Source organism: Sarcophilus harrisii, chromosome 4 (genome assembly GCF_902635505.1).
Source record: "Sarcophilus harrisii chromosome 4, mSarHar1.11, whole genome shotgun sequence".
Classification (NCBI taxonomy): Eukaryota; Metazoa; Chordata; class Mammalia; order Dasyuromorphia; family Dasyuridae; genus Sarcophilus; species Sarcophilus harrisii.
This window is the reverse complement of record NC_045429.1, coordinates 101,267,896-101,292,499: the sequence shown is the minus strand read 5'-3', so window position 1 is coordinate 101,292,499 and position 24,604 is coordinate 101,267,896. Positions and strand designations below refer to the sequence as shown.

The window sequence follows — 24,604 nt, the reverse complement described above, 5'->3', positions numbered from 1 at the left end:
AAGGTCATGCTAGATTCCTCTCTCTCTCTTTAGCGCCAGCCCCCTGTATTCAAGCTGTTGCCAAGGCCTGTTGATTTAATCTTTGCAACATCTCTTGAACATGTTCCCTTCTGTCCTCTGACACTGACACATCACCTCATATTTACAGTACTGTAACAATCTTCAGTTTCTCCCCACTCCAATCCATCCTCCATTCAGCCACTAACGTGATTTTCCTAAAGGGAGGGTCTGACCTTTGTCATTATCCCTGGCTCAATAAACTCCATTGACTACTTATCACCCCTCAGGATTGAATACTTAAATACAAAATGCTCTGTTTGACCTTCAAAGTCCTTCATAATCTATCCTCCTCCTACTTTTCCATCTTCTTACATTTTCCTCCTTGACATGTACTCTTTGACCCAGTAACACTGGCCTCTTGGTCATTCCACACTTCATCTTTCTGCTCCAGAAATTTTCTATGGTTTTCCACTATATCTGAATGCTCTCCCTCCTCAGCTCTGCATACTGACTTCCCTGTCTTCCTTCAAGTCCCAACTAAAATCTCATCTTTTACTGGTAGCCAATTCTAAGGGCTTCTTTATTATTTCCTCTTAATTATTTCCTGTTTCTATTGTATATAACTGCTATATGTATATGTGTGTATGTGTGTGTATACATATACACACATACATAAATATGGCTTTTTTTTGGGGGGGGGGCATGATGTATCTTCCATTAGATTATAAACTCCATGACAGCAGGAACAATTTTGTTTCAGTGCTTAGCACATTAAATGCCTGGCACTTAATAAATGTTGATTGATTGATTGAAAATTGAGATAATCATTTTTCTCAAAAAGCTCACAATCTAATTAGGGGCAACATCACATCAAAAATAGAAGGGCTAAGTAGCAAATGATACCTTACCAAGAGAAGAGGGGCTCCAAAAATCAGAGTGGACTGGGGCTCTGGGATAACTCTAGCAAAGCTAAGGGTTACAAAGGTTAGCATCCAACTGGATCTAGGTAGCCTGTGCCTAGTAGGAAGTGGACATTGAGGCAATGAGTGTAGATTGAGAGACTGAAGATGTGCCTAAGATAGAAGCCAAGTGTGGAGCAGAAGCCCACTGGCTTGCCAAGTCCCTAAATATCTGTAAAGCATATAATGTTCCTCAAAGTTAAGGTGCTAAAGACTAATAAAGAAACATTACTGGTGACTACCATTTGTAATGAGCTGACCCTGAGCTCCTAAGCCCTGTGTTCATCCTCAACCCCATTCAAATATATGATTTCCTATGCGATCAGCTGACATTTTCCTTTCAGCATGGGTGAGTGTGTAAACAAGATTGTCTACTATTTCCTGATTTCTGATCTTTGTCTTCATCAGGATCAGAAACATCAGTCTTAGAGAGTGAAAGCTCCCTGAGCAGGCTGTGGGTCCTCTCTCCCTCTCCAGCCAGACAGGGCTGGGATGGGATTTTTTCCTGCAAGGAAGTCATGGACATCTTCCTCTGGATACTTTTCTTCTTACCAAGTAAGTGCTTCAGGAAAGGACCAGATTTTGGTTTCTTCCAGTGGTTGAGGTGCAGCACCTCTTCTGCTTCCCTTGAAGATAACTTGGAAGGCAGAAAAAATGTTGTAGATAATATTAGGAAGATCTGGACTCAAACCAACTAGACATTTTCTTGTTGTGTGAATCTGGACAATTCATTTAACTGCCTTAGTTTCCTCATTAATGAAAGAATGGAATTAGTCTTGACCATAAAGCTTTTTGTAATCCTAAATCTATGCCTCTCTGATACCTTTCTCACTCTGTCCAGAATTTAGCCTTCCTGAATGAAATACTATGGGATAAAAACTTAGGAATTTACCCCATCTTGGTTTATTGCTATTCTGACAGAGGGCTCTTGGTGACTGAAAAGTTTTCAAACCCTAAAAGAATTAAATGGTGGAATTCTAGGTGGCAAAGTAAGTAGATGAGGGAAAAGAAGATATTGGGGATAGAGATTTGGGAATAGGGGTCTTCTGCTTTTCCTCAAAATAGAATACATGATTTCTCAGGTTCCTTTCAGCTCTAAACCTTGATCTTGTCCTCCTATACCATATAGTATTCTATTTCATATGGAGAGAACCAGAGTAAATTGGAAATGAGGAGGACCATTTGGTTTTGGCTCCAAGGTTAAAGGTGGTTTCTAATTTTATATTTACAAGCATTTATTCTCTCTCCCTTCCATTGTCCCAACCAATGGTTTAACCCAAATTAAACTATTTCGAAAACTCAAAACAAAACAAAACATATTGATTCAACAAATAGTCCAGCAAAACTAGTTTCAACATTGCCGTGTCCAAAAACACATTTTCTTCTGGATTTTAAGTTGCTTTCTTTTGGGGAAAGGGCTAGGTGGTATGTTTCCTCTTTAGTCCTAATGGACTAATCATTTATCATTGTAGTTATTCCAACATTGGCCATGTCCAAAACCATATTTCCTTCTGGATTTTAAGCTGCTTTCTCTTGGGGAAAGTCCTATGGACTAATGATTTATCATCATACTAATTTGAGTTCTAAAGTTTTAAAAATATTTTTCTTTTGTTTATTTCTCTGTATAATAAATCATAGAGATCTTTCCAGTTTCTTATGAATGGTCCAATTTATCATTTCTTATGGCACAATATTATTGCATTATATTCATAAAATATAATTTGTTTATCTAATCTTCAGTGGTTCAACATCCCCTTAGTTTTTAATTTGGGGCTACCAAACAGAGAGTTGCAATAAAAAATGACCCATTAGCTGAGTGCTCCCTTCTCCCCTTATATTACATCATTCATATCCTTTCTTCCACTATCTCCTCCTTCATTCCTCACATGAAGAGTTGACCCATCTCTTTTTCAAGGCTTTCTACATGCCTAAGTGAGCCCATTGTATGCCATCTTCTCCAATAAAACATCCCCTCTGTCATATACTCATTCTCTCATTTTTCTTCAATCTGCCTACAAGCGTGCTTATGTTTCACCCTTCTTCAAAAACCCCTCACTTAATCAGTCCATCCCCACTAGCAAAGAATCCTCTGTTTCTCTTTCCTTTTGTTGCTAACCTCATTCAGAAAGCCATCTTCACTTCCTTTCTTTTTGCTGTCTTCTTAAACATCTATAGTCTGGCTTCCAACTTCATCATTCAACTGAAAATGCTCTCTCCAGATTTATTAATGAACTCCTAATGGTCAAATTGAGTGCTTGGCACACAGTAAGCGCTTACTAAATATTTACTGAACAACTGATTAACTGACGAATCTAAGGGCCTTTTCTCAATGCTCATCCTTTACCTCTCTGCAGCCTTTGAGACTGTTGATTGCCCTTATCTTCACGATAATCTTTCCTCTCTAGATTTTTGTACCACTACTCTCTCCTGATTTTCTTCTTACATATCTGGCTACTTCTTTAGTCTGCTTTGCTGAATTTTCATCCATGGTCACATCAGTTAACCTTGTGGTCCCCAGGGCTCTCTCCTGGGCCCTTATTTTCTTGTTTTCATACTATTTCATTTGGTGATCTTATTAGCGCTTATGAATTTTATTAGCATTTTTATGCTGATTATTCTCCAATCTATTTATTCAACATTAACTTCTTGGTTGATCTCTAGTCCCACATCTTCAACTGCTTACTTGACATCTTGAACTAAATGTTATATAGATGCAACACGTCCAAAACTGAATTCGATATCTTTTCTCCCCCAACTCTTCCCCCTTGAAAACTTCCCTATTATTACTCTGGGTCTCTCTACCCTCTCAGTTGCCTAAATTCACAACATAAGTGTTATATCCAAATTCTCATTGCCCCTTATCCCCTGTACTCAATCTGTTGATTTTACCTTTGTAACATCTTTCACATATGCCTTCTTTCCTCTGGACCGACAATCAGCCTACTGCAGGTACTTAAAGGTTCTACTGGTATAATAATCTGATGGTTGTTCTCTCTGCCACTGTAGGCCATCTTTCATTTAACTATCAAAATGATTATACTATAAGATGCTCTATCTCTCAACTCCAGTCTTCTTCACTAGCCATTCCCTATACCTGGATCCTCTCCATCCTCATCACTACCTCCTCTTACTGTTAAATTTTATTAACATTATTCAGAAATGTTATTGATATTATGTGTATTCATTTTACATCATGTTACTTTATTGATTATTAATAATCTTAATTCATTTTAGTTAAGCTCTCTCTCGAGATCATTTTGCATTCGTCATCATATCATTTTCAAACATGGACTTTAATTACTATGTTTAATTAATATTTATTCTACAACACTATATTATTTCTTTGGAATGTATTATAGAAGGAGGACTATATCAAGATTAATACCTGGGTCTCTAAGGGGTAGGCTGAGCCTGTGATGAAACTACTACTTCTTTTATATTAATTTCCTCTCCCTGCAGTCTCAAAGGCTTGGAAGCCCCTTAAAGAAATAAAGTTGTTTGGAGAACTGGGAGGATCCATCAACATCAAGTGTCCATTGGAGATCCCACAACAGAGGTATTATCTCTGTCGAGAGAAGGGCAAATGGTGCTCCACAGTAGTGTCAAGTTCACCATTTGTGGCAAAGGACTATAAGGACAGAGTCTCCCTGACGCCTTTCCCAGAGGATAAGGTATTCATGGTAGAGCTAAGGAATCTGAAAGAAGAGGACAATGGAAATTATGCCTGTGGAACAGGCTATCGAACAGACAGGGGGAAGACCCAGAGAGTAATTCTCACAGTCAATACTGGTAGGTGTTTTGGCTGTTTGGAAAACCCCATCTTGCAGGAAAGGAGATGGTATCTCCTTTCCCACTTGGAAATGTGAGGGCAAGCAAATACTTGGATGAGCTTCCTCATTTTTCCAGACCAATTCTTCTAATCATCAATACTCTAAGCTAAAGCCAGAAGCAAATGGGGATAATTGGGATACCTCCTCAGTTACCAGTTTCATTTTCCTCTAGTCTAAGATTTTCTTCTCAAGATGTCTATTAGGAACAAAGCATATGTTCTTTACTGCTTTTGCTTTCTTTCTTGGGGAAAGTCAAGTAAATAGGGAGCTGACCAAAGATTAATGAAGAGAAAGAGGTTGAGAAGGTTAGTGAAGGAAAAAAGTAGAAGGAAAAAAGAGAAAGTAAAAAGAAGAGCAAGAAAAGGAATTCAGAGGAGGAAGAGATAGAAAAGAGAATTTAATATGGGGAGAAGGAGGAGGGAGAGAAAAAGATAAAAAGGGAGGAATTTAAGGAAAGAGAAGGAAGAGAAGAAAAGGGAGAGGGGAAGATAAAGAAGAAGAAATATAGGAGGAGGAGGAGGGAATCCAGAAAATACTATAATCCACAGTCTTGATAATGAACCTTTCAAAAGAATAATTGATGGTATGGAGGGGTGCAGGGGAGAGGAGAAGAGGGAAACAATAAGAAGTGTAAGATAAGGAGGGTCATAAACAAGGATAATAAGACAGAAATGACTCTTTACTTTAGTGTTATAGCAATTGTAAATTTCATTTATGTCCTTTACCTCTTTTTCTATCACTCCATTCCCCTGCTGTTTTTCTCACTTTTATTAAGAGGAGTTGATGAATAGAGGGAACTTCCCCCTAATAAACAATCCTCCCTATTTCCTACACCACATTGTAAGTTTCTGGGAAGCCTCTTTCCTTGTTCAGTTCCTTTTTTTCTGATCCTATCTCTCCTCCTTGTACATTAGTTTTAGCAGCTCTCACTCTACCTTACAGAGTATTCCCTAAACTCTTTTTTCCCATCTTCTCCCCCACATCCCATCTGCTCTTCTCTCTCCCCAGCCAAAATATTCAGACCTTTTTCCTAGACTCCCCAGTGCTAATGATTTCCTCTTTCTATCCCACTACAGAATACTACCCATTCTGGGATCCTGACTACTTTGAAGCCCTTCCACCTCCCTGGTTGTGGACCCCCATTGAAGCTTCCTCTTTGTCCACCACTCAAGGTCAGGTTTGTTAATCCCAGGGGGAAAGGAGGAAGGAAGGAGGAGAATGAGGTTGGATGGAGATAGGGGAAGGAGGAGTGAAGGAGAGAGGAAGGCAAAGAAAGAGGAAGGGAAAGAGACAAGAGGAAGGGAATGGGGATGGGGATGGGAGGGAAGGAGAAAGGGAGGGAAGAAGAAGCAAGGAAAAGCTAAGAATAAGGAAAGTTGGAAAATAAGAGGGAAGAAGGAAAGGAGAAGAAATTAAGAAGAGGGGAGGAGAAAGAGACAAAATAAAAGAGAAAGAAAAGGAGGAAGTAGGGAAAAAATTTTAGAAAGTGTAAGGCTTGCACTGTTCCATCCTGATGATCTTGTAGGGACCAAGATAAACGATGTGTCTAATTCTCAAAGGAGCTTGTAAGAGAGTTGAGTCACTGATAGACCTTTCCTTAATGGAAACTTAGCTATCACTCTTTACCCTTCTATTCAGTGTCCTCATGCCATACATCTGAACCTCAATCTCTGATTACTGGGACTAGATATCAACACTAGGGAGTAATGTGGTGATTAAATTAGGATCACCATTTAGAAAATGGTGTTTCTTTCACTGAATGGTTGAGCAGAAGACAACTAGCGCAGACACCTCCAATCTGAAGCCTGAATCCTTTCCTTGTTCTCCCTGTTTCCTACAGGGTTCATTTATATGTGTTGGTCACACTGGCTCTACAGAGATCTCTACTGAGCCACTTGTACTCTTGGGCTTACCATGCAATTGTCATTCCACCAATTCATTGTCATTTCTTTCACCACCCAGCAACAAGCACTTCAGCACCAAGGACCCAACCTAAGCAAACCCAACCACCCTTGGGCCCTTCTCCCACCAGCTCTGTACTGACTCATAGAACTACCTTAGCAGCAACAACACCCTCCCCGACCTCCTCATCCTCTGTGACCACAAAGACTCTACACCTCGACAGACTGCCAAGGCTCTTCACTGTCAGTAATTCTCATCACATCAGACTACAGGGTGAAAGGTAAGCCCCTGCCTCTGAAAGTAGAAGTGGGGCCCTGTGTGATTGGGTTCACATCATGGAAAGATCTCTTTCACCCAGGATCCAGTGCTATAGCCCCTTCTCCCACGTCTGCCCTGTAAGAACTGTCTCCAGAAGACTACTGTTGAACATATGATTGGGAGGAAATGATGACTACAATGACAATAATGAGGCTTCATATGATAATTTACATTTATTATCTCATTTGACATCATTTCATCATTAGTGAAGATTAGATCACTAGCTCCCTAAAAAAAAAGTGTTTCTAAGAGACTGAGGGAAAAACAAGTTTCTTTGGGTGAGAAGGGAGGAAATAAGCATTTATTAAGCACTTACGATGTGACTGGCACAGTGCTAAGTACTTTATAAATATCTTATTTTATCCTTAAAACAGCCTTGGGAGGTAGATGCCATTATTATAATACCCATTTTCACAGTTGAGGAAACTGAGGCAGAGAAGTAAAAGATCTTGCCCAGGATCTTACAATTAATAAGTGTCTTTGGTCACATTTGAACTCTGGTCTTCCTGAATCCAGATAAAATGTTCTCTGCTAGGTTGGAGAGTCAAAAACAGCAAACTGACAAAAGGTAGAAGAGAACTTAGAAATCTTTCCAGAAGGGCTCTACAAATAAGAGAAAAGCATGGCATGAGTCCCAGAGAGACAAAACTTTACCCCAAGGGGCCTATGATCAACCAATCAGAAGATGGGTAGAGGGGAAGATGGGTCAAATCCTACCCTCTCTAGGTTAACAACTCATGGGTCTCTTTCCAACACAACCAAGATAATGCTTACTTATTATAATCTAACTTTCCCCTCTACTCCATTCCTGCCCTCTGCTCCATAAATTCCCAATCTTCTCTCTTCTGAGCCAGACACTCAGGGCAGTTACCCAACTCCAACCTGAGCAACAACCACAAGAGTAATGTAGATGCTATTGGGAAAATCTGTCCTCCATCAGCATAGCCACCAAGAAAAAAATATATTGTTGGGGGACAAAATCAAAAAAGCTTAGAGACCAGTGATCAAGGGCAAATACCTTATTATACAGAAAAATAAGAATAAGAAGTCATTTGCATATTAGCAGAATTTGGGTTGAAACTCAGGATACCTGATTCCAAGTACACCAGTCAAGAACATGAGCTGCCTGGAATTGATTTTTAAAAATGCTTCAATGAGGAGCATCAGGCAAAAAAGGCAATCTATGAAGGTATACATATCACAGAAGATTCATGACTATTGGCATGCTGGCAAATTAGGATTGTGTGAGGATGGTGAGTGGGTTATGAGGATGGAGGCACAAATTCTATCCTGCAAAAACTCTTAACAACTGTCCTTGGGTCTTGATGCCATCCAATATTCCTTGCTTAAACCCTCCTGATTTTCAGTACTCCTTATCTCCAACTCTCTCTATTTCCTCCAGTGCTTCCTACTTTGGATCATCTGTGAAGAAGGATGGGGGATTTCACAACTTGATCCTTGTCACTCTGGGCATTTTCTTGATGATGTTTCTAGGCATGGTGTTGGGAAGATTATTGCAGAAGAAGAGAGGTAAGAACTGGGGTCTGATTCCTGAGGAAGGCAGAATTATAGGGCCTAAAGACACATTAGAATCCTTGTTCTTAGACTTGTGTATCATGGACAATTTTAGAAATCTGATGAAGCTTCTGGACACCTTCTCAGAATAATGTTTATATTGTACATTCATAATTGGAGGAAATGTTAAATTCTTTTTTCCCTTCTGCTAAGTCAAGGAGCCAATGATAAGACTGGATTATGATTAGGGACTATGTAAAGGCTAAATTTAAGGATCTAAAGACAAAAATGGACTAGTCCTTGTTCTCAAGGATCTCATCTATCAAAGGGTTTAGCAACTTGTACATATATGGGGTATACACAAAATCCAAAGTAAACAAATACAGTATTGGGAAGAAAAATAGCAGTAGGATGGGATAAGGGTGGAGAGACCCTCAGAAAAGTGAGTGATACTTGAGCTTAATTCCGAAGGAAACTTGGGTGAAAGGGGTTTAAAGAGAGGCAAAGAATGGAGAATTGGCTAGGAAAAGAGGAAAAAGGAAGAAAGGGAAACTTCTGAATCTTCCTTATTTTTCGCATCCATTATCATACTAGAATTACTTCTCAGAACAACATTTTTAAATGCATAAAATACATAGAATACTAAGGGGATAAACAGTAAAATAAAATTATCAGAATCTTTTTAAAAAGTAAGTTCACAAATCCCAAGTTTAGACAGTCCAACATTGGGTCCAACACTCGATGATATTCTGGCTAGGTAAGATTTAACAGAGTTCGTGTTCTGTTGACCTATCCTTTAAGGCCCCTGGTCCCTCTCCAGAACATGATGAGGCATTGGAAGAGGATTTAAATGAGAAAGGTGACCATGGTATATGACAAGTCCCTTGGAGGAATATAAAACAAAATGACATAGGTGAAGTCTGGGGAGATTGGGAGGCTTAATGAAGGATTTGGTCTTTGAATTAGTTATTAATTCAGGACCTTTGACTTTTTATCTGTCATGGATCCCTTCACAGTCTGGTGGTATTTATAGATCCCTTTTCAGAAAAACATTTCTAGATACATAAAAATACCTAAGATCACAAAAGAAATTATATCAAAATAAAAATGTAATTTTTTCCTCTACAAATTGAAAAACAGCTTGAAATCTATCCATGCATCTGGGTTAAGAACCTCTGCCCTGAAGCATGGTAGAGAGCTCAATATGTTGCAGCTAATTACCCAACACAGATAACCCCCCTGTTACAAGATAGATACTCCCTATCTTGAAACAGCTCTGACCATATGGGTAGAACAAGGACTAAAGGAGGAAGGAATATGGAGAATCAGAAATTGGCTTTATTTCTGATTATCCTGGTTTCTTTGGAGTCTTTAGAACACTATAGGGAAATGGCTTGACATCATCAACTTGTAAACAGCTACCTGCATGAACAAGACCTACCATCCATTTATTTACCTGGGATGAGATCAATTGATTAAGATCTTTCTTAGGATCTGCACATTCTTCTTAGGAATGTCTGGAGACTTCGAAAGGTATTGATCTCTTTTCCTCTTTCTCCTCTGGTAACTGAACTCAAATCTTGATTCTGATGCTTGATAACTTTTTGATCATGGACAAATCATTTACCTTGCCCTGGGTCTCAGTTTCCTTCTTTGTAAAATGAGGGGATTGGACTAGATGTCCAATTTAGTCCAAGGGAGTTCTAGATCTCTGATTCTGTGATCTTTCTTCCTGAGAAGCTCTTTCCAAGAGGATCAACAGACTAGCTATGAGGATGAGCGCTTTGGAGGCCTCCCAGAGAACTCATTCCCAGCTGCACCACTCCAGACAAAGACGCCTTCCCCGGCCTGTCTCTAATAGACTCCGTTCTCAACACAACATCTACAGTGCCTGTCCACGACAAGTTCAAAGACCCACCCAGAATGGTGAGAAGGGGCAGGAAGACAATTTTAATGTGCAGGGAAAATAGAGTGAAATTTGGTCAGGAAGAGAGGGGAGAGATTCTGGAACAGCAGACATTATAAGATATGATGAGGATGTTATTGTGGGGTGGAGAGAGAGAAGAACAGGGCTGGGCAAATGATGAACTCACCTGGATATCCTTAAGAAAAGCATGGAGGCAACGTTGGTAGCTTCCCATGTAGTTTATCTTGTTTTTTTTTTTTCTTACTTAATTTTACATTAAATAAAGAGGCAGAAATAGACAAGAAGTATTTCCTTATTCAAAATAGAACAGAAAAAGATGATTATATGTGAAATTATAATAATAAGTTTAATGTTACATAATTTAATAAAATAATAATAGATTGATATATAATATATGATAGCATTGATATAGTACCTTAAGTTTTGCTATATATAAATCCTCTCAACAACCCTGTATTTTAAAAATTTGCTTCAAAAACCCTCTTGTATTTCTTTTCTTCCTATCATTACACTGTCATATTCTATTCTCTCACCTCTAATCCCTTCCCTCCAATAAAAATGATAACTTCACATTTTAATTAAGTTTTCTCACTAACTAGGTGCTAAGAAACAGTGTGTTATAATGAGAGGCAGCATCTGAACCAGAAGAGTTGGGTTCTGGTCCTGCCTCTGACACCTAGAAGTGTGACCCTGGGCAAGGCAACCCTCAGTGCACAGGGGAACTCTCCAAGACTATGAATTACAAGGAAAGAACCACTCTGAGATAGTATAAGATGTTCCCTCCTCCAGGAATCCTGTGGAGGCATGAAATTGCAGGTCTAGTCTCCCTCTTTGGATAGGAAATAGGATGAAGTGTTACTATGCTAGCGAAAAATGACTGATAGTCCTCTGACCTGGCAGTCTTGCCAGGTGTCCTGGGATGAAATCTGCCTCAATCTGCCCTAATTAACATTCTTAGAGCAGAATTCTGACATAACACAGAGCAGGAGAAAATGAAAAGGAGTGTCAGTTTTGAGGGTCATCTTCAATCTCAAGCTGCTTAAGCCTATCTTTCTTCTCTCTCGAATTCCACCAAGTGTCTTGGCTCTATTTGGTTATCAATTCACAAAATATAGAAAGTAAGATCAATATAAGATGCTGCACAAACTGATATGTTAGCAGTATAATCATCATCATCATTATTTTTTATTATAACTTTTTATTTACAAGATATATGCATGAGTAATTTTTCGGCATTGACAATTGCAAAACCTTTGCAATTTCCCCTACCCCCTCTCCCAGATGGCAGGTACACTAATACATGTTAAATATGTAAAAGTATATGTAAAATACAATATATGTATACATATCCATACAGTTATTTTGCTACACAAAAAAGAATCGGACTTTGAAATAAGGTAAAATTAACCTGAGAAGAAAATCAAAAATGCAAGCAGACAAAACCAGAGGGATTGGAAATGCTATGTAGTGATTCACACTCATTTCCCCAGAGTTATTTCGCTAGGTGTAGCTGGATCTATTCATTATTGAACAAATGGAACTGATTTGGTTCATCTCATTGCTGAAGAGGGCCGCGTCCATCAGAATTGATCATCATATAGTATTGTTGTTGAAATATATAATGATCTCCTGGTCCTGCTCATTTCACTCAGCATCAGTTCATGTAGGTCTCCATCCTGCTGGTCATTTCTTACTAAACAATAATATTCCATAGCATTCATATACCACAATTTATTCAGCCATTCTCCAATTGAGGGGCACCACTCAGTTTCCAGTTTCTAGCCACTTCAAAGAGGGCTGCCACAAACATTCATGCACATACAGGTCCCTTTCCCTTCTTTATGATCTCTTTGGGATATAAGCCCAGTAGTAGCATTGCTGGATCAAAGGGTATGCACAGTTTGATAACTTTTTGAACATAGATGCAAATCACTCTTCAGAATGGCTGGATGTGTTCACAGTTCCACCAACAATGTATCAGTGTCCCTGTTTTCCCACATCCCCTCCAACATTCAGCATTATCTTTCCCTGTCATCCTAGCCAATCTGAGAGGTGTGTAGTGGTATCTCAGAGTTGTCTTAATTTGCATTTCTCTGATTAATAATGACTTGGAGCATCTTTTCATATGGCTAGGAATAGTTTGCATTTCTTCATCTGAAAATTGTCTCTTCATATCCTTTGAACATTTATCAATTGGAGAATGGCTTGATTTTTTATAAATTAGAGTTAATTCTCTATTTATTTTGGAGATGATTCCTTTATCAGAACCTTTGACTGTAAAAATATTTTCCCAGCTTATTGTTTCCCTTCTGCATTAGTTTTGTTTGTACAAAAGCTTTTTAATTTGATATAATCAAAATTTTCCATTTTGTGATCAATAATGATCTCTACTTCTTTGGTCACAAATTCCTTCCTCCTCCACAGGTCTGAGAAGTAAACTATCTTATGTTCTTCTAATTTATTTATAATTGCATTCTTTATGCCTAGATCATGAACTTATCTTGGTGTACGGTGTTAAGTGTGGGTCAATGCCTAAATTTCTGCCATATTAATTTCCAATTTTCCCAGCAGTTTTGGTCAGTGAATTCTTATCCCAAAAGTTGGGGTCTTTGGGTTTGTCAAACACTAGATTATTAAAGTTATTGACTATTTTGTCCTGTGAACCTGACCTATTCCACTGATCAACTTCTCTATTTCTCAGCCAATACCATATGGTTTTGGTAACTGCTGCTCTATAATATAGTTTTAGATCTGGTACAGCTAGGCCACCTTCATTTGATTTTTCTTTCATTAGTTCCCTTGAAAGTCTTGACCTTTTGTTCTTCCAGATGAATTTTGTTGTTATTTTTTCTAGGTCATTAAAATAGTTTTTTGGGAGTCTGATTGGTATAGCTCTAAATAAATAGATTAGTTTAGGGAGTATTGTCCTCTTTATTATATTTGCTCGTCCTATCCAAGAGCACTTAATATTTTTCCAATTGGTTAGATCTGACTTTGTGTGGAAAGTGTTTTATAGTTTTGCTCATATAGTTCCTGACTTTCCCTTGGCAGATAGATTCCCAAATATTTTATACTATCAGCAGTTATTTTAAATGGAATTTTTCTTTGTATCTCTAACTGTTGGGATTTTGTTAATGATGTATAAGAATGCTGAATCATCATCATTATTAATGATTTGTGTCTACCATATGCAAAGATTTGTGCTGAATGCTAGAGAAACAGACAAAAATGAAACAATTCCTGCTATCAGAGAACTTATCAGTGATTTTATATATATATATATAATATATATGGGGAACATATTTATATTTGGAGATAATATGTATATATACAAATTATATACATATATGGAGAATATATAGGGAGATTTGATATATGTATATATATGGAGATTATACATATGGATGTATGTGAAGGTTTTAAATATATATACACATATATGTGTGAAGATTATATATATGGGGATTACATTTATATATGTGCAAAGATTATATATGCTGTTTACATATATGGAGATTATATGTGTGTATAGTTTATAGAGAGAGAGCTTATTGGGTGTGTGTAGTTCATATATATGGAGATTTTACAAATGTGTATGTAGATTACATATGTATGTGGATTACATATATATGGGAAATTTTATGCATATATACATATGTGTGTGAAGATTTTATGTATGTGTGCCAATGGAGGGGGAGGGAGAGAGGGAAGGAGGGAGGAAAAGAGGGAGAGAGGGAGAAGGAGAGGGAGAGGAAGAAGGTGAAGGATAGGGAGAGAAAGAGAGAGAGATTATATATCCAACAGACTCTGCTGTCCTTGACTCCATCACCTTGAAATTCTTTCCATACACAGTGTTGAGAATGGGATTATGGAGGGGCAGGAGGAGTCAGGATGGAGAAGGTAGTTGAGACATCTCCTCACTTCTATCCTCTTTTCCTACAGGTGAGCAAACATCTGCCAGCAGCCCCAGCATTACAGAGCCTTCAGCCCCTCCCCAGGTGAGAACTCTCCCTTTTCTGCTAATCATATGATATATCATATCATAACCATCATATCCCTTATCACATCCAGTCTTCACCACTTTGTTGGGGAAGTATTTTTGTCCCTCTTTTACATAAAAGGAAAATGGGGTCTTAAATTTTTCTTAGACTAGCAAATGACAAAGATGCTAATATTTGTAAAGTGCTCAGCACAGTGCCTGACACATAGTAAGTGCTATCTAAATGCTAGTTATTGTTAAACATAAAATTTTAGAATAATATTGGCCATCTAGTCTACACCATATTGGAAAGAATTTTACCCTAAAATCTTTAGTAAGTAAGAGGTTATCCAGATTCTCCTTGAAGATCTCTACCATGGGGGAATCTCCCACCTCCTGAGGTAGACAATTCCAACTGTTCAGGGAGGACTAGCATCTCTGATGCGAGGGGTTGCATACCCCTTTTCAGAGCTGTCCATCCACCCTTAGGGTCCACCTGGCACCCAACTCTCACTTGTAGCTCCAAGAAGCTGTGTGTATGCAGCAACCACACCCCATTAAATTTTTCTTGGTCACTGGGCTAAACCAGATTAAGGGTAATTAATAGGCCCCCAAATCCATTTGCTGAGTTAGGGAGAAGTCTACCCCAAGCATGTGGAGACTTCCTCTGGCAGAAATGGAAGATGAGAACAATTTGTTCCAGTAGAAGGTGGCAGAAGCAACCACTGTGAAAATTGGTCAGACATCAAAGATACCAAGCTTATCCACTGCATCTTGGGCCATCTCCCAGATGGCAGGTACACTAATACATGTTAAATATGTAAAAGTATATGTTAAATACAATATATGTATACATATCCATACAGTTATTTTGCTACACAAAAAAGAATCGGACTTTGAAATAAGGTAAAATTAACCTGAGAAGAAAATCAAAAATGCAAGCAGACAAAACCAGAGGGATTGGAGTCTTGAGTTTTGTCCTGATACTGGACTTTGATGACTTTGGAAGAGAGAATGATGATGATGACTGTGCAACTCTGCCTCCACTTAAATTCAATTCGCAAGCAAGATGTCACTCTGTGATATCATTGGTCTTCTTCAAAAATGAAGGAGGAACAACAACAGTGATAATTAATTGTTAAGGAGTTGTTGGGGGGGTTTTCCCCGTGATGTCAAGGCTATATTTGTCTATCTGCAATTTCTATCCGTTCCTTTTGGTCCTTTCCTCTAGGGGCAAACAAGAATAATCAAAGGGACATCCAGTCATAATACACACATAGGTTAACTCATAGCCAGGTAGAAATGAAGATGAGTAACGATGTTACTCATATCATCTAGATAGCTCTCAAACCAAGACTTCCATATCAAGACTGCTTAAACTTCTTTCTTCTCTGCCAGACTTCTGTCTAGTGCCTTGCAATCAATCAACAAGCAAATTCTAAAATGAAACAAATGTAAGGTGCTGTTCAAACCTTAAAGAATCATTTAGACTTCTGAAGACATTACACATGTCAGATTCAGTGTCCTTGCCAGGATACCAACCTGTCCTAACTCATAGAAAGTTGTCACTGGAAGCCTCAGGCTCAGGAGTCATAGATTGTCAGAGCTAGAAGGGAACACCCATGTATTCCAGATGAAAAAAATGAGGGCCAGAGAAGTAGTTTGTCCAAGACGACATTAGATCAATGGCAGAGATTGTATTTAAACCTAGTTCTCTTGATGCCTATCTAGACGAGTGCACTTTCTGCCCAACTGAGGCTTCAAGTATTATTTCCTTTAGTTAACATAGCAATCCTGGGATGTAAGCGTATTATTATCCTCATTTTACAGAAGAGGAAACTAAGGTGATCTAGAGGTAAAAAGACTTGCCTAGATTCAAAGTCTTAGGTCAGAATTGAGCTCATTTTTTCCTGACTCTATTCACTATATCACCTAGCTTTTTCTTTTGTCTAATCAGAGATGGGCTTTCTTATTTTCTATAACATATCATTAATTCAAAGAGGAAAAAGAAAGTAAAAAGCAAATTAATTCAATTTATTTTCCTTTAAGAAATAGAAAAAACCCTTTGATTGTATTTTAAAATTAATAGGAGAGGTATATTTAATTTGACCATATTCAATAGTCTGAGCAGCTAGGTGGCATAGAGCATCAGCCCTGGAATCAGGAGAACTTGAGTTCAAATTCAGCTTCACACATTTACTAGCTGTGTAATCCTGGGCAAGTCACTTAACCTTGTTCACTTCGGTTTCTTCAAATGTAAAATGTGCTGGAGAAGGAAATGGCAAACCATTCCAGTATCTCAGCCAAGAATAGGAATCAAACATGACCAAAACAACTGAAAAACAACATTCAAATAGATTAGCAATTTTGTAACAGGGAGGTTATGCCTATAGAAATATCAAGTCAGTAGAGTAGAATGAACATTGACTCTGCAGGCAAATGACTTGGCTTCAAATCCCACTTTCTTTTTGTTACTTATGAGACTGTGGACAAGTCTCAACTTCCCTGGACCCCAGAATCCTCATCTACCAAATGAGAGAGGGTTGAACTAAATGGTCTTACAAAGTCCTTTATGATTCTAGATCTACTTGCTCAATGAATCCACAGACCAGACAAGGGTTCTTAAACTTTTTCCACTCATGATACTTTTTTTTACTCAAGAAAATTTTACATGACTGAGTATATAGATATATAAAATAAATATTCAACTAAAACATTTGCTAATAATAAATAATAATTTCATGACCCCCACATTCAGTTATAAGACTCCATATGAGGTTACAAACCACAATTTAAGAAGCTGGGGACTAAATTATGTCAAGTTAAAAGCAGAATCTGACCCCACTGTCTACCAGGGCTGGAGGTTGCCCATCACTACCATAAAGTATTCATTAATAAAAAGTCTGAAATGAGTGTTCCTCCCTCCTCCCTGGGTCTCAGATGGATGATCTTCCAGAGTGATGATGACTTGAAGGGGTGGCCAGGTTTGCCCTCATTTTGAGTTCATGTACAGGGCGACTCAGACAAAATGTTTAAGTGGAATTTTGTCTTCAAGCCTTTCCCATATCCCTTTCTTCTACCACTCTTTATCTCTATTCCTACTCCTATTTTATCCCAACACCACTGTCTTTGGGCTACCTAGAGAATGCCATATTGGGGCCCTCTATAGTCCATTGAGTCATTAAAACATATTCTCCCTTAATATTATAATCTCAGAAAGTCATAATTAAACTTATTTATTGAAGTGTGGGGGCAGGTAGGTAGTGCAGTGGACAGATCACCCACTGCTACGGGAGTCAGGAAGATCTGAGTTCAAATGTGGTCTCACTAGATACATGACCTTGGGCCATTTAACTTTGTTCACCTCAGTTTCCTCATCTGTAAAATGAGATGGAGAAGGAAATGGCAAACCACTCAGAAGATTACAGAATGGGGCCACAAAGAATAGGACACAACTGAAAAACAACAAATTGAAGGGTGAATGACAACCTAAAGTGTTTATGGGATTGGGGGCATTTGCATTTTCAAAGAGGATGTCTCCTAACACAAAGGTTGTGTCACAGGCCAGTGGAGGAGATCATTTTTGAGCAAGGGGAATCCTAGAGATGGCCCTTCAAATCCCCTCACTTATTGGACACTTATTTATTGCACTTAAACATAAGGCCGACCCTACTGGGAGTTGTCTGGGAACCGAAAGCATGAACGGAAACAGTTTGGTCTTTATTTGCATACATCTGCAGACCTCCTTAGTGTGATGACTGGATTTGAAGCTGGGTTCTATCATTTATTACCAGTCTCTGTACCTCAGTTTCCTCCTCTGTAAAATAAAGAGATTGTACTAGATCAGTGGTTCCCAAACTTCTGTTCTCAGTATCATTATACTATTAAAAAATTATTGAGAATCTATCCAAAGAGTTTTTATTTATATGGGTCATATTTATACATATTTATCATATTAGAAATATAAACTAATTTTGAATTTTATAGACCCATCTGAAAGGGTTTCAGAGACTTCCAGGATTCTCTGAACTGTACTTTGAGAACCACTGAACTAGCTGACCTCAAAGGTCTCCTCCAGCATTAAACCTATATTTCCATCATTTTTTAGACTTATGAATCTTAGAGCTGGAAAGGTCTTGGTGGACCAACTCCTAATTTTACAGAGGAAGAAAATGAAAGAAGTGCCCAAAATCATATAGAAAGGTGAGGGCAGGACAAAAGCTGAACTTGTGTTTTCTGGGTGCTAGCTCAATGTTCTTGTCTCTATACCATGTTATCTTAACAGAAATTGTGAACCCCCTGGGTTTGGGGCCTCTGAGTTACTTTCCAAACTTCCAAGACTAATGGACTCACTCCTGGCCTCCTGTCAGTTTCTCCACACAGTGGTCTTAGATTAGTTGTGTGCTTCTCAACCAAGAAATCACAGTCACCCGAGGATGAATCAGGACTTGGTTCCCCCCCCCTTTTTTTTTTCCTTTTTCTCACACTGTCTGCCTGCAACTAACAAAGAGATTCCTTTGAAAAATCAGGAACAAATTCAATTTGAAAGATGGAGATATCACCTGATTTTCATTATGGCCTATGTGCTTCTTTTCTTTACTTTTCTTTTTGCAAGGCAATTGGGATAAAGTGACTTGTTCAAGATCACAGTAAGTGTTAGATATCTGAGATCAGATTTGAATTCTGGGAGGCAGAGACATGTTCCAAATCAAAGTGCCAAAGGCTGGCAATATTATCTCTGAGGCAAGCACTGCCCAAATTGAGTAACATCTAAATGAGGTTGCAGCCATTAGCATAATTTTCCTTCAGATCCACCGTAATTCATGATGTGAAAATAACACAGGAAATCATTAAGACAAATTCAGTTAAGTGAGAGGGTGAAATAATTACTGTAGTGTAGTTAGAATTGCATCATTGGAAGAGATCTCAGAGATCATTTACAGGGGATTTGAGGGCTTCATTTTTTTCTATTTCATTAGAAGGGAACTTCTTGAGGGCCATCCATCATGGGAGAAAGAAAGTAGCATTGGGATTGTTATACATCCTTGCTAGGGACCAATGGTACTGCTTTAGAAGAAAGAAGAGTGTGCGAGGGAAAAAAAAAAAGATGGGATGAGGCTATTTTTACAGAATAAAAGGAAAAAGATGAACAAGCTGCAGTCTAGTGTGCCCACATGCTCGACATCTTTTATTATCAATCCTCAGTCATCTTTTGAATTTTTGAATTTCCAACTCCTGCTCTGTGGAAAGATTGCAGTTTTATGCTAATTTTTGATGCATTTAGGTGGTAAAATGGATAAAATGCTGGGCCTGGAGACCTGAGTTCAAATACAGCCTTAGGCACTTAATAACTGTGATCTTAAACAAATTACCTAACTTCTCTTCGCTACAATTTCTTCAACTAAAAATGAGGATAATAACAATATTCAACACTGACAGATAATAACAGCAAGCCAGTGTTATTGTAAGGCTCCGATGAGATGAGATTTGTAAAATACTTAACATACTCCCTGGCACACAGTCGATGCTATGTAAAAGTTAGATTGTTAATTTTATTCCTCAGGGCAAAGTCTTGATCACTCCTGTCTAGTTACACTTCTGCCCCAAATATATATTTTATGCATTTGCATAATGTATAATGGGAATGGCTTAAAGGAAAATATGATATGTCTGATGCAAAAGCACTATCTGTTGGTTATAGCTTCCCAAGCACATCATCATCATTTTCATTTTTGTATTTGCTTCCCCAGTGCCTGATACACGCTTGTCATTTGATTGATTAGTAGCAGAACATGTCTTGCCCATGGTTGAAATCTTTAGGACATGTTACCCATAAAGAATTCACACTGATGCTCATCCTTTGGGAATTGACATTCCAAATATCTCCTATGCAACCCAATCCAATCAACATTTATGAAGTACTTACTGGGCAACTAGCTGGCAAAGTGGCTAGGGCACTGGATTTGGAATGAGGAGGATTCTTCATCCTGTGTGCAAATCCAGCCTCAGACACTTACTAGCTGTGTGAACCTGGACAAGTCACATAAGCATGCTTACTTGAATTCCTCATCTGTACAATGATTTGGAGAAGAAAATGGCAATTTATTCTAGTATCTTGGCCAAGAAAATCCCAAATGCATATCCTAAAAGTCAGGCACAACTGAAAAATAACTAAACAACAATAAAAAAGCATCTACTATGCAACAAGCACGATGTACCAAGCAAGTATAGTTTTTTCTCCCAGGAAGTGAAGGCTGTCTTCTCTGAAGTCCCCTTAAGCTTTCATTTAGCCTTTTCCAGGAATGAATGCCTCAGTAGTTCATTTCCTAATGTACTATAGCATATAATAGAAAAGGTGGGGCCTGACTCAACCCAACTTCCTAATTACTCTCCAAAAAGGTAGATATTTGAATAATGTGTCATGTAATAAAGCCCTGGAGGGATAATTCTTTCTTTGGCTTTAGTCTTAAGATTACTAGACAGTCTAGCAATCTAACACCTGGTAATTTTAGAAACTTAGTTCCTTTTAAGGCAATCTCCTTCCTAACTAAGTCTAGATGTTTCCGGGATTCCCAAGTGGGATAATATTCCATGAAATGGGCTTTGGAAATCCCCAGAAAATCACTGAGCAGAAAAGCCAATGAAGTTTCCACATCTTCTGGAATTAATTAAACTATCAACAAATATTTATTAAGTTCTTACCATGTGCTGGGCTAAATACTGGAAACATTGCCTACCTCATCCTCCCAAAATAATAAAGCAAAAAGTTCCTTCCCTTAAGGAGTTTGTGTTCTAACAGGGGAAAGAGAATATACATAAATTGGTTTGTACAAGATTAATAGAGAATAAAAGGAAATAAGCTAAGGGAGAAAGTACTAATTATGGGATGAGGGAAATTCTTCCTGCAGGAGATGTATTAAAATGATGAAAAATTCACAATTCAGAGGCTACATGCTCTATTGATCTCTAGGGAAACTGAGCCTCTCTCATCCCATTCAATCCATGTTATAGTTCTTTGGTTGTTCTCAGGTGTCTAAGATGGTGCAGCTCCAAGCACCGGTTCCTGTGATGAATGAATACATGAGCACCTATCAACTGTGTCTTGCTGAAGCAGAAGAATCTGATTCACATGACTACATCAATGTTTCCTGTTTGACTCAGCTGCCCAACTGCTCGCCAGATCTAGGTTTCTGTGCCAACCAGGCTTGCCGCTGAGCTATTCAGAACTGACTCTGCTCTACTCCTGGCACATAGCACATGCCCACCCCAGCTATTTCCCCAGGTGCTCTCTCTTCTCTGAACACAGCGCATTCACACCCCATTCATACTTCTCCTATTCTTCTCCTATTCAACTGTGAAAGCCACTTGGCTTCCATGGAGGTTGGCAGTTAATAAACATTTATTAATGCTACTACTATGTGCCAGGAACTGTGCTAAATGATGGAGACATAAATGGGAAAAAAAGAAAGCCAGTCCCTGATCTTACAATTTAAAAGGGGAAAACAACACATAAAAGGAGGCTGAAAGGAAATGGGAGTTGAGGGAAGGAAAAGCAGGGAAGGGGATGGGGACAGGGATGAGGAAGAAAGCCAGATCAGAGTAGCCCTATGGGAAATGAAGAGATGAAGAAATGGCCTGGAGACTCTCCTTAAATTGAGGTTTGGGGAGGAATCCTTCTCTCCATTCAGAAAGGTACTAGGAGTAGAAGGTACAGATAAGGAGGTCTAATTATGGACCTTTCTCTAGGTTTTAGGCTACAAACTGGGTCCAACATTGGGATTCCCCCTCTCTGCCTTAATCATTGTCTCTTTGAATCATTTTACCCCCATTGAAAGTTGGCTTTGAGAAATCTTATAAGACAGCTCGACCATAGCTCATGTCCAGGTTTCTACAAATATGGAATAAAAGGTTCTTTAGTTCCTATAAGCAGCCAACAATAAGGAATATAATGTATCCAGACCAACTTTTACTCTCCCTCCATGGAAATGCAGAAAATAAATAAATGATTCAGAATAGCCCATAAATAATAGGCTTTTCCCCCTTCTCTGATGAATCCCACCTTCCTTCAGGGACCTATATAGTCTCCTAGGATCATAGAGTCACTCTGTGGCCTGTAGATCCCTTAAAAGTAAATAAATAAATTTGAGTATGTTAAGCAGGTAACTCTACTCACCACATACATACCCACAAATATATTCTAATGGGTCACACTTCTACCTGAGAGACTCAAAGAAATATTCAATCTTAAATTACTATGTTGTTGTTCAGTCATTAATTCCAATTCTTTGTGACACTATTTGGGGTTTTTTTTTGGCAGAAATACTGTAGTGGTTTGCTATTTCCTTATTCTGCTAATTTTTATAGATGAGTAAACTGAGGCAAACAGGGTAAAGAAAAGTGACAGCTAGTAAATGTCTGAAGTCATGTAGATGAGTCTTCATGAATCCAGATCTGGTACTCTATCCACTGTGCCACCTAGATGCTTTTTTAGTACTACAGTGAGGGGTTTGATTCCCCTAGGAGGCAAATGCACTTTAGATACTAAATAGATAATTCTCCTAACATCCCAGTGAGTCCTTCTCATACATAAGAGATATATAGTATTCTCTAGACTTATGCTGTATCCTAAGAAGGACAATACTAGAGAGGGCTTCACATCAGACTTGCATCATCCATATAAATCGTATTTATCATGTTTGGCAAAGTCAAGATCTCTCCCATCTTGTGGCTGTAGTCCCTTCATTCTCCACTAGCTGGGGATATCATACATGCAATCCCTCTTCCCCAAGAGGCTCTCTTTATCTCCCCTGAGAACTGGGTTTTGGAACTCTTAAATTTAAAACTGATAGGAAGGCAACCCTGAAGTCACATTGCCCTGGAAATCCTTCTTTATGTCTAGAGAGCTGGGTTCAGAAACTTCCACTTTTAGGCTACATGGTTCCCTTATCTGCCTCTGCAAGGCTAGGATCATGAGACTGGAGTTCAGGAACTGTGGTTTCCAGCCATGATGATAAGAACATGTTTACCTTCAGTGTACCTGTGTTCCAAGGCAGCCTTTAGCAGTTTCTGAGGAACTACAGGTAGAGTCTGTGGGCAACAATGAATCTACATCCTTCTTCTTTCCCAGGATCCAGGTCTAATTTTAATTTTTCTCCTTTTTCAGAATTTCTCAATATAAAGCAAAATTAATCAAAAGGACCAACTTTGCAAGTCACTCCCCTTTTTATAATCATGTTCCAAAGAGGTAACTTCTTCAACAACAGTAAAAATCAATCATTTCAATCCCAATTCATCAACTCTGATTTGAGAACAGGTCAAATGGTCATGGGAGATACAATCAAAGTCATAACCAGCACCTTGCCTCTACACAATCGGATCAAATTGATCAGGGCACTCCTTTGATCAGCCCCCTACATCATGGTGGTTGTTCAATCACTTTAGCCATATCTGACTCCTATTGGCCCTACATGGGGTTTTCTTAAATACTGCAATGATTTGCCATTTCCTTCCCCACTGGATTAAGGCAAATAGGATGAAGTGATTTGTTCAGTCACATAAGTAGCAAGCTAAATTTGAACTCAGATGTTCCCGATTCCAGACCCAGCACTCTCTTCACTTATGGTGCCATCTAATGGCAGGATCACAGATCATTAGTAATAAAGTCAGATCCATTCTTCCTAATTGTGAGTCCTCAAACAGGATTTCCATTTTACAAAATGGAATCTATGTCATGAGAATGTCAAAATTAGAAAGTTCCCTGGAGATCATCCGGTCTAATTTCCTTATTTTACAGAGGAGGAAGGAAAATGTGTAGAAATACTGGTTACATGATTCAAGGACCATGAAGGCAAAGAGAGGCTAGACTATTTCCTCAGCAGTAAAATGAGCTGGGGACTGCAAAGGTCTTCATCTTTGTCAAGAAAACCCCAAATGGGGCCATAAAGAGTTGGACACAATTGAAAAAAATTAGCAAAGGACACTGTATGAGGCACTGTATAGCCAACCATGAAAGTGAAATAATTTATGCCTTCAAGTGGAAGCTCTAGGAAAGCAGATTTAGATTTAATATATAGAGAAACTTGATCAAAGTAGAATTTACTTTGTAATTCTCTTTGATCTCTCTACATATACATTATGGAATTTCATTTTAAAAAAATCTTTGTAGGCACTATAG

At 38.5% G+C, this 24,604-nt stretch overlaps 1 protein-coding gene across 1 annotated transcript; it reads left to right on the top strand.

Moving 5' to 3' along the window:
- Positions 1 to 1,332: 1,332 nt before the first annotated feature.
- On the top strand, positions 1,333 to 21,841 carry FCMR (Fc fragment of IgM receptor). Its single transcript, XM_012547821.2, has 8 exons — positions 1,333 to 1,514; positions 4,419 to 4,748; positions 5,866 to 5,961; positions 6,752 to 6,971; positions 8,412 to 8,539; positions 10,265 to 10,450; positions 14,394 to 14,449; positions 21,460 to 21,841. Exons 1-8 carry the CDS (start codon positions 1,478 to 1,480, stop codon positions 21,643 to 21,645), a joined length of 1,239 nt encoding a protein of 412 aa, XP_012403275.2. The 5' UTR covers positions 1,333 to 1,477; the 3' UTR covers positions 21,646 to 21,841.
- Positions 21,842 to 24,604: the final 2,763 nt, after the last annotated feature.